The sequence below is a fragment of the Chelonoidis abingdonii genome, chromosome 4, assembly GCF_003597395.2.
Source record: "Chelonoidis abingdonii isolate Lonesome George chromosome 4, CheloAbing_2.0, whole genome shotgun sequence".
Lineage (NCBI taxonomy): Eukaryota > Metazoa > Chordata > Testudines > Testudinidae > Chelonoidis > Chelonoidis abingdonii.
The window spans coordinates 2,588,319-2,597,326 of record NC_133772.1 but is presented as its reverse complement, the minus strand read 5'-3'; the positions used below and the strand labels follow the sequence as shown (position 1 = coordinate 2,597,326).

The 9,008-nt window shown below is 56.2% G+C and overlaps 1 protein-coding gene across 2 annotated transcripts in view; it reads left to right on the top strand.

Moving 5' to 3' along the window:
• STX1B (syntaxin 1B) overlaps positions 1 to 9,008 on the top strand; it is a 25,270-nt gene extending 16,262 nt beyond the window's left edge. The window contains exons 3-10 of one of the 2 annotated variants that reach the window (XM_032763951.2): positions 507 to 606; positions 1,318 to 1,392; positions 1,533 to 1,606; positions 2,463 to 2,571; positions 2,999 to 3,072; positions 3,718 to 3,855; positions 6,279 to 6,389; positions 8,420 to 9,008. In XM_032763951.2, coding sequence (XP_032619842.1) covers positions 507 to 606; positions 1,318 to 1,392; positions 1,533 to 1,606; positions 2,463 to 2,571; positions 2,999 to 3,072; positions 3,718 to 3,855; positions 6,279 to 6,389; positions 8,420 to 8,500 — 762 coding nt within the window. In that variant the 3' untranslated portion in view covers positions 8,501 to 9,008. Of the gene's footprint in view, positions 1 to 506; positions 607 to 1,317; positions 1,393 to 1,532; positions 1,607 to 2,462; positions 2,572 to 2,998; positions 3,073 to 3,717; positions 3,856 to 6,278; positions 6,390 to 7,513; positions 7,736 to 8,419 lie in introns of those variants that run through there. The other variant, XM_032763952.2, reaches the window with a different exon arrangement.

The window sequence follows — 9,008 nt, the reverse complement described above, 5'->3', positions numbered from 1 at the left end:
GCCCCCTGCTGAGCTCCCACCCCACTCCCTGCAGCCTACTGCCCCCTGCTGAGCCCCCGCCCCGCTCTCTGCAGCCCGCCACCCCCTGCTGAGCCTTCCGCCTGGTCCCTGCAGCCCAGTGCCCCCTGCCGAGCCACTGCCTCGCTCCCTGCAGCCCGCCGCCCCCTGCTGAGCTCCCGCCCCGCTCCCTGCAGCCCAGCGCCCCCTGCTGAGCTCCTGCCCCGCTCCCTGCAGCCCACTGCCCCCTGCTGAGCCTTCCGCCTGCTCCCTGCACTCCCTGCCGAGCCCCCCCATGCCCACTCCCTGCAGCCCGGCGCCCCCTGCTGAGCTCCAGCCCCGCTTTCTGCAGAACGGCACCCCCTAGAGCCACAGTGGGGGACTGGGACCAGCACCGACTGCCAGGGAAGAGCCCCCTCCTCTGTTCCCTGCAGCACAGCGCCCCATGCTGGTATGCCTGGCGATTGCAGTGCCTCCGTGCTTGTATCTGTCCATCTGTCTGTCCCCAGGTGGAGGAGATCCGCGGCTGCATAGAGAAGTTGTCGGAGGATGTGGAGCAGGTGAAGAAGCAGCACAGTGCCATCCTGGCTGCTCCCAACCCAGATGAAAGTGAGTTTGGGTGCTCCAGGCTGAGGGGATCTCTGAGCCCCATCGCCTCCCTGCTCTGCTGGGAGGAGAGGGGGACGGAACCTAGAGGGGTCCATCCACCCCTTCCTTCCTCCTTCCTTCATGTATCAACCATTCACCCTTTACCTACCTACCTATCTATCCCCCCACACACACACCCCTCGGTCTATCCAACCCTCTCCTTTCATTCATCCCTGTCCACCCATACATCCCTCCCCCTTCCTCCTTCCATCCATCTCGCTGGGCCTTCATCCCTCCCTCCATCCATCTATCCATCCCTCTCTCCTCCTATTCATCCGTCTGTCCATCCACCCATCCATCTGCCTGTCAATCTGTCTTCTAGCCATCCCTGCATCTGCCTACCCAACTGTCCGTCCTGCCCTCCATCTATTCATCACTCTGTCCCTCCATCCTTCCCTCCCTCCCGTCATCCATGGCTTCCTGTGCGTGTGCCTAGCTATCGGTATCCACACATCTCCCCATTCACCCTTTATTCACCCAGCTGTTCCAGGCCCCGTCCCCAGTGGAAGGTGGGCAGGGGGGCGGGGAGGGGACTCCCTGGCAGGCCTGCCTGCCATGGGGATCCCAGGGGGGTCAGGGGGTTGGGAAGGTGGCCTCACCCCCAGTGTGGGAGGCGGTGGTGGAGACTCTTCCATCTCATCCTCTCTTCTTCCCCCCCGTCCCCGCCTGCAGAGACCAAGCAGGAGCTGGAGGACCTCACAGCCGACATCAAGAAGACGGCCAACAAGGTGCGCTCCAAGTTGAAAGGTATGAGCCTGGGTGGCCATATTGGCTGGTCCTGCACGCCCTCCCCTCCAGGGCATATCACTCCACCCTGAAAAATACTCCCCCTCTTCCATGCCAAGGGACTCCGTGGCTCAGGTCCGGCTCCTCATGTCTCTCCACAGCCATCGAGCAGAGCATTGAGCAGGAGGAGGGGCTGAACCGGTCCTCGGCTGACCTGCGGATCCGTAAAACACAGGTATCCCTCCGCCCTCCCAGGTTTCCCTCGCCCCCCCCCCAAACAGGTATCCCTCCTTCCTCAGCCCCACCCAAATACAAGTATCCCTCTGCCCTGTCTCCTTCAAGACACAGGTATCCCTCCCTCCTCACTCCCCCCCGACACAGGTATCCCTCCCTCCTCGCCCCCCCCAATACAAGTATCCCTCAGTCCTCCTCCCCCCAGACACAGATATCCCTCTACCCTTGTCCTTACAGAAACAGGTATCCCTCTGCCCTCACCCGCACCCCAGAAACAGGTATCCCTCCGTCCTCGCCCTCCACAACATAGGTATTCCTCCGCCATCACCCCCCCCCAACACAGGTATCCCTCCACCCTTGCCTCCCCAAATACATGTATCCCTCCTCCCTCGTCCCACCCAGACACAGGTATCCCCCCTCCCCACTTCTCCCAGACACAGGTATCCCTCCTCCCCACTCCCCCCAGACACAGGTATCCCTCCGCCCTCGTCCCACCCAGACACAGGTATCCCTCCAACCCACTCCCCCCAGACACAGGTATCCCTCTGCCCTCACTTCCCCCAGACACAGGTACCCCTCCGTCTCCTCACCCCCAGTATCCTTCCCTCCTGAAGCCCCAGCCTCAGCATCATCAACTTCCAGAGCCATCCTCTCTCTTCCATCCCTTCCTTCCCCACCTCTCCAGCTCTCTCCCATCACAGCTCCCCGCATCTCTCCCTCCACTAAGTCGAGGGCGGATCACTCGCAATCTCAGTCAGCGCCACAAGCTTCCGCCACCAAAGAGACCCCCCAAAAATAGTGCCCCCGGCCATTCTGCATCTCTCACGGTGTCTCCCTTCCCCACCCCCTCCTCCCAGCACTCCACCCTATCCCGTAAGTTCGTGGAGGTGATGACGGAGTACAACGCCACCCAGTCCAAATACCGGGACCGCTGCAAGGATCGGATCCAGAGGCAATTGGAGATAAGTAGGTTTGGATGGGGGCGGGGCCTTTGCATGGGGAAGCTGTGGTTGTGTGTGTGTGTGTGTGTAAGAGAGAGCGGCACTGCCCCCTGCTGGTACGAATCAGGGCCCTGTGTGTGTGTATGGGCACACACACCCTCAAAGTGCTGAGTGACCCCAGTGCCCCTGTGCGGCACTAGGGGGCGCTGTGCTGCTGGGAGTAGGGCAGGGGCTCAGCAGGGGGCGCTCTCCCCAGGAACTCAGGGCTGGTCACAGTGTCCCAGTGAGGCACTAGGGGGCGCTGTGCTGCAGGGAACAGAGCTCAGCAGGGGGCACTGTTCCTTTGCAGTCAGGGTGGTACTAGGGGGGCACTGTGCTGCAGGGACCGGGACTTTGCTTCCATCAGCCCTGGAAAATAGACCAAGGCCACTGACCTTCTATCACCTTCACAGCTGGCCGGACAACCACCAACGAAGAGCTCGAAGACATGCTGGAGAGTGGCAAACTGGCTATCTTCACTGATGATGTAAGTGTCAGAACTGAGATGTCAGCCGAAACAGGGCTCCCCATGTTCCCAAGTCAATAGCCCAGTGCGGCACTAGGGGGCACTGTGCCACTGGGGACAATTGCATTTCAGCACAGGGCAGGCCATCCCCATCCCCTGCTGCCCCACCCCAGAAGTGGCTGCATTTCAGCAAAGGGTGCAGGGCCAGTGCAGGGATGTTTCACACCCTAGGCGAAACTTCCACATTGCGCCCCCCCCAGCACCCCCGCCCTGAGGTGTCCCACCCCCCAGCAGCAGCTCTCAGCTCAGGCGCCGCAAGCCTGGGAGGTGGGAGAAGTGAAACATCCATGGCGTGCTCGGGGAGGAGGCGGGGCAGGGGTGAGCTGGGGCGAGAAGTTCCCCTGAATGCCACCCCCACCCCTTACTTGCTGCAGGTGGCCCTCCCCGCGCTCCCTTGCCCCAGCTCCCTCCGCCTAAATACCGGCAGTGACCGGGGTGGCCGAAGATCCGGCCTCCGTGGTCACTGCCAAAGAAAATTGTGCCCCCCAAATCCTAGCACAGTCGCCTAAATGGTTGCACCGACCCTGACTGGGTGAGCACTAGAAGGCCCTGGAGGGATGAGGGGATGCTTATTTCTATCATCCAGACTCCCCTCTGCTTCCATAGATCAAAATGGACTCACAGATGACGAAACAGGCTCTGAACGAGATCGAGACCCGACATAATGAGATCATCAAACTGGAAACCAGTATCCGTGAGCTGCATGACATGTTTGTGGACATGGCTATGTTGGTGGAGAGCCAGGTGAGAACCTGCAGTGTTCTGGATCTAGAGTGGGCTTCAGCCTAGAATCTGCAGAGTTCTGGATGGTGGAGCACGTGAGCTATGGTTGAGAACCTGCAGAGTTCTGGACCCTGGAGCCCAGGAACTATTTTCGACAGCCCACAGCCTTCTGCAGCATAGAAACCATGCACTATAATCTAGACCCCAAAGAGTTCTAGATTGTGGAACCCATAAACAATGGTCTAAAACAGTGGTTCTCAACCTTTTCTCTGCTGTGGCACAACTTGAGCTCCAGGGGCTCTTCCCCACCCCACCCCACCCCGCCCTCAGCTGGCATCTGTAGGAGGGAAGAGGAGGGGCAGAGGAGCTGACCCATTGCTTACACAGAAGGGGAGGGGAAAAGAGAGGGATATTGAGCTCTGATTGGTTGCTGCACCCGTGGAGGAGGCAGGTCAGTGAGGCGGATGACCAATCAGAAGGCAGCTTCCCCCCCTTTGTAGTTTTTCAAAAAATTCTTTGGCACCCCTGTTCAGGCCTGACAGCACAGCATCAGGGAAACTCTGGTCTAGAACCTGCAGGGTTCTGAACCTTCAGCACATATTATCTACAGTCCACAGCCTTCTGCATCATAAAACCATATACTGTAGGCTAGAACCTAAGGAGTTCTAGATTGTGGAACCCATGCGCTGTGGTCTACAACATACAGGGTTCTAGACCTTGAGACCCATGAGCTATTATCTGAAGCCCACAGTCATCTGCAACTTAGAACCCATGTACTTTAGAACCTGAAGAGTTCTGGATCATGGAACCCATTAGCTATGTTCCAGGGTTCTGAACCTTGGGGCCCATAAGCTATTATCCACAGTCTTCTGCATCTTAGAACCCATGTGTTTTTCCCAGATCCAAGAGAGTTCTGGATCAATGAACCCATCTGATATGATCTGGAACGTGTAGGATTCTGTAGTGTGGAACCCAGGAGATTATTACCTCAAGTGGAGAGCATTCTGCATTTTAGCACTCAAGAGTGATAGTCTAGAACCTGCAGCTATATGTATCATGGAACCCAGAAATGAATCTCCAACCAGCAGAATTCTAGGTCATGGAGTCCATGAGCTATGCTCTAGAATGTACACGGTTCTGTACCGTGGACCCATGAGATTATTGTCTAGATGCCTTCTGTATTCAACAGACTTCTGCACCTAAATGCAACAGTCTAGGACTTGCTGTGTTCTGAATTATGGAATCCATGCATTATGGACAGTTCACGCATGATAAATCCAGGAATGAACTATTATCTAGAATCCACAACCTTCTGCACCATAGAACTTAGATGTTGCACTAGAAAACCCAGGAAGTTCTGTATCATGGAACCGATGAAATATGGCCCATAATTTACAGGGTACTATAACCTAGAACCCCTGAGATTATTACCTCAACCTGACAGCTTCATGAATCTAAGTGTCCATGGTCTAGAAAATGCAGGGTTCTTGATCATGTAACCTGTGTGCTGCAGTCTAGAACCCATAAAGTTCTTGATTTCAGAGCCCATTGTTGGCTTCAGCATTTCAGAGTTAGCCAAGTTCTCAGTCCTTTGAGCCACTAAAACCTTGGAGGTCTTTTACATTACATAACAGTTAGAGTTCTGGATTGTGGAAGACATGAGCAATGGTCAAGAACATAATGCATTCTGCAACACAGGGCGCTTGACAGTCAGATGGGCTCCCCAGTCTAGAACCCAGAGAGATCTGGATAGTGATGCTTCTGAAGATAGTCACAGCTGCATGTGTTCTGCCATCTAGAACCCACAGAGTTCCAACACTCTGGGGCCAGGAAGAGTGCTAGAGAGAGTCCCCAGATGGTGGGTTCTCTATCTTACACCCTACCATAAGGTGACAGTCCACTCTAGAACTCTTTTAGAACATCAGTGGATCCAGAGTGCACGTTCTAGGTTCCAGAATGTGCAGCGTTACAAGTTCTGAAACAGACTCACCAATCTTTTAAAGGTTCTGGCACCCAGGAAGCACTAAATGGGCTCATTTGCAGAGTCCATCAGGGGCTGCAAAGGTGTCAGTGGTGTGCATTTTTAAGTTCGCAACAAGGTACCTAGATTTCCATTTCAGCTGTTGGCTTCTCTCCAAAGGGCTGCCAGCCAGGGCCCCCTTGTGATGTTGTGATGGGGACTCTTCTCCCATGAGCATCTGGACTGAGACTCATGAAACTCATTGCATACAAGACTCAAAATAGCTTTCAAATAAAATTCACATCTGACTCACAGCCCTTCCTAGAGGGGAAAGGCCCCATGTCCCATTCCCTGCCCCCTTGAGCGAGCCAGTCCCATTTTGGAGCCGATGCCCACCCTTAAGGGGAACGACCCTGGGTCCCATTCCCTAAGCTGGCTGATTTTTCTGTGCGGGTTTACCTCTCACCTGGGCTCTCTGTTTCAGGGGGAGATGATTGACCGCATTGAGTACAACGTGGAGCACTCCGTTGACTACGTGGAAAGAGCTGTGTCCGACACCAAGAAAGCTGTAAAATACCAGAGCAAGGCTCGGAGGGTGAGTGCGGGGATGGGGCAGGGGGGTGGACCCAACCTGTTCTACAGTGAACCCCCTTCAGCTGAGGAAAGAGGCTGAGACCCCACAGAAATACGTACACAAATCTCCCCGGCTCCACCCAAGGCAGGTCATCCCCCAGAGCCTCCTCCCCCAGCAGAGATGGAGACACTTCCCTTCTCCTGTCTCTCTCTCTCCATCACTCCATCCCCAAGGCCTCTCCACACCACATGCTTCACTAATTTTGTGTGGCAGCCGTTTTCTATTTGTAACACAGTCTATCCACTCCCTTCAATCTTGGCCTGCACTTCCACTGGCTCCTGAAACACTGCTAGCCCAGCCCTGGCCTCCCCCTTACCCACAGCTCTGCCTGTGCCCCTCCCTCCCGACACGCAGCCCCTGCTAGCCCAGCCCTGGCCTCCCCCTTACCCACAGCTCTGCCGGTGCCCCTCACTCCCGACACGCAGCCCCTGCTATCCCAGCCTTGCCCCCACACCACACTCACAGCTCTGCTGGTGCCCCTCCCTCCCGACACGCAGCCCCTGCTAACCCAGCCCTGGGCTCCCCACCACCCCAGCTCTGCTAGTACCCCTCACTCTTGACATGCAGCCCCCGCTAGCCCAGCCCTGGGCTCCCCCACACTCATAGCTCTGCCGGTGCCCCTCACTCCCAACACGCAGACAGACCCCTGCTATCCCAGCCCCGGCCTCCCCTACACGCACAGCTCTGCTGGTGCCCCTCACTCCCGACACGCAGCCGCTGCTAGCCCAGCCCCGGCCTCCCCCTTACCCACAGCTCTGCCTGTGCCCCTCCCTCCTGACACGCAGCCCCCTGCTATCCCAGCCCTGGGCTCCCCTGCACCCCCAGCTCTGCCAGTGCCCTTCACTCCCGACACGCAGCCCCTGCTAACCCAGCCCTGGGCTCCCCACCACCCCAGCTCTGCTGGTGCTCCTCACTCCCAACACACAGCATCCTGCTATCCCTGCCCTGGGCTCCCTCTTACCCACAGCTCTGCCTGTGCTCCTCAGTCCTGACACGCAGCCCCTGCTATCCCAGCCCTGGGCTCCCCACCACCCCAGCTCTGCCTGTGCCCCTCACTCCTGACCTGCAGCCCCCTCCTGTCCCAGCCCCACCTCCCTTGGCAGAGCAATGAGGGATCTGTCAGATTGCTACCTGGCACTGTGAATAAACAGATGTGATGAGTCCGAGAGCGGGAGAGAAATGACGCTCCGAGTGAACGTGAGGGGCAGGGACACCCTTGGTTTCCATCAGGAGATGGAGAGTTCTGAGGAACTGAGGACCCCTGGGCTCTATTCCTGGTTCTAAGAGGGGAGTGGGATCTAACAGGATGGAGCCTGAGGAAATAGGAGCCAGGACTCCTGGGTTCTTTTCCTTACTCTGTAGATTGATGGTGATTTAATAAATCACCTTTTTGTTCAAGGTAAATAAATAAGAACAGCTGGGATCACGGGGCCGTCGCTCCATTGGGGTCAGTGGGGCAGATCCCAGCTGGTGTCACGGGGCCGTCGCTCCGTTGGGGTCAATGGGGCCAGATCCCCAGCTGGGGTCACTTGGCCGTCGCTCTATTGGGGTCAATGGTGCAGATCCCAGCTAGTGTCACAGGGCCATCACTCCATTGGGGTCAATGGGGCAGATCCCAGCTGGGGTCACTCGGCTGTCGCTCCATTGGGGTCAGTGGGGCAGATCCCAGCTCGTGTCACGGGGCCGTCGCTCCATTGGGGTCAATGGGGCCAGATCCCCAGCTGGGGTCACTCGGCCGTCGCTCCATTGGGGTCAATGGGGCAGATCCCAGCTGGGGTCACTCGGCCGTCGCTCCATTGGGGTAAATAGGCCTTGATCCCCAGCAGGTGTGAATCCATGTAGCTCCAGTGATTTCCACCAGCTAGTGATCTCACTCACTCTGCTTGTTGTCTTGCTGATGCCCAGTCCAGCCATGAAAGTATTAAACTAGCCATTAACATCTCTTCTTTCTCTCTCTCTCTCTCGCTTCCTGGATCCCTGGGGTAATGTAGAAGAAAATTATGATTATAATTTGTTGCGTGGTCCTTGGGGTAGTTCTCGCTTCCACAATCGGGGGGACTCTGGGGTTGTAAATCAAAGCAAAAAAAATATTATAATAATAATATAATAATAATTTAAAGAAAACTTGTACATGCAATGGATATAACAGCACACGTTCCAGCTACCTATACATACACTCCTTGGGGGTCAGCAAATCTAAGTTTCTTGTTCTCCGCCATCTTTCCATCCATCTCTCCATCCCCCGGATACCTGGGTTCTCCCCAGATCGGCCGACATCCCTGACCCCTGGTAGGAGGGCGTGGATTGGCTCATAACCAACCTTTGGGTTCACAGTGACCCAAACACTCTGGTTCCTCTTCACATCTGAGGTTAGCCTGGAGGGACAGGGTGGTGATCTGTCCTTTGTTGATGCCGTCTTGTTTTGGGTTCTGCTGGGGATGGTGTGGCCAGTAGTAGGGGGGAAAAGATACCAGTATAATACATGGAAAGCTGTCAATACTAGAATGCTAAGGGATCCCAGAGTGGTTACCAATCAGCTGTTATGAAAAATACCAGTTTATTCTAGGAAATACCTCAGTA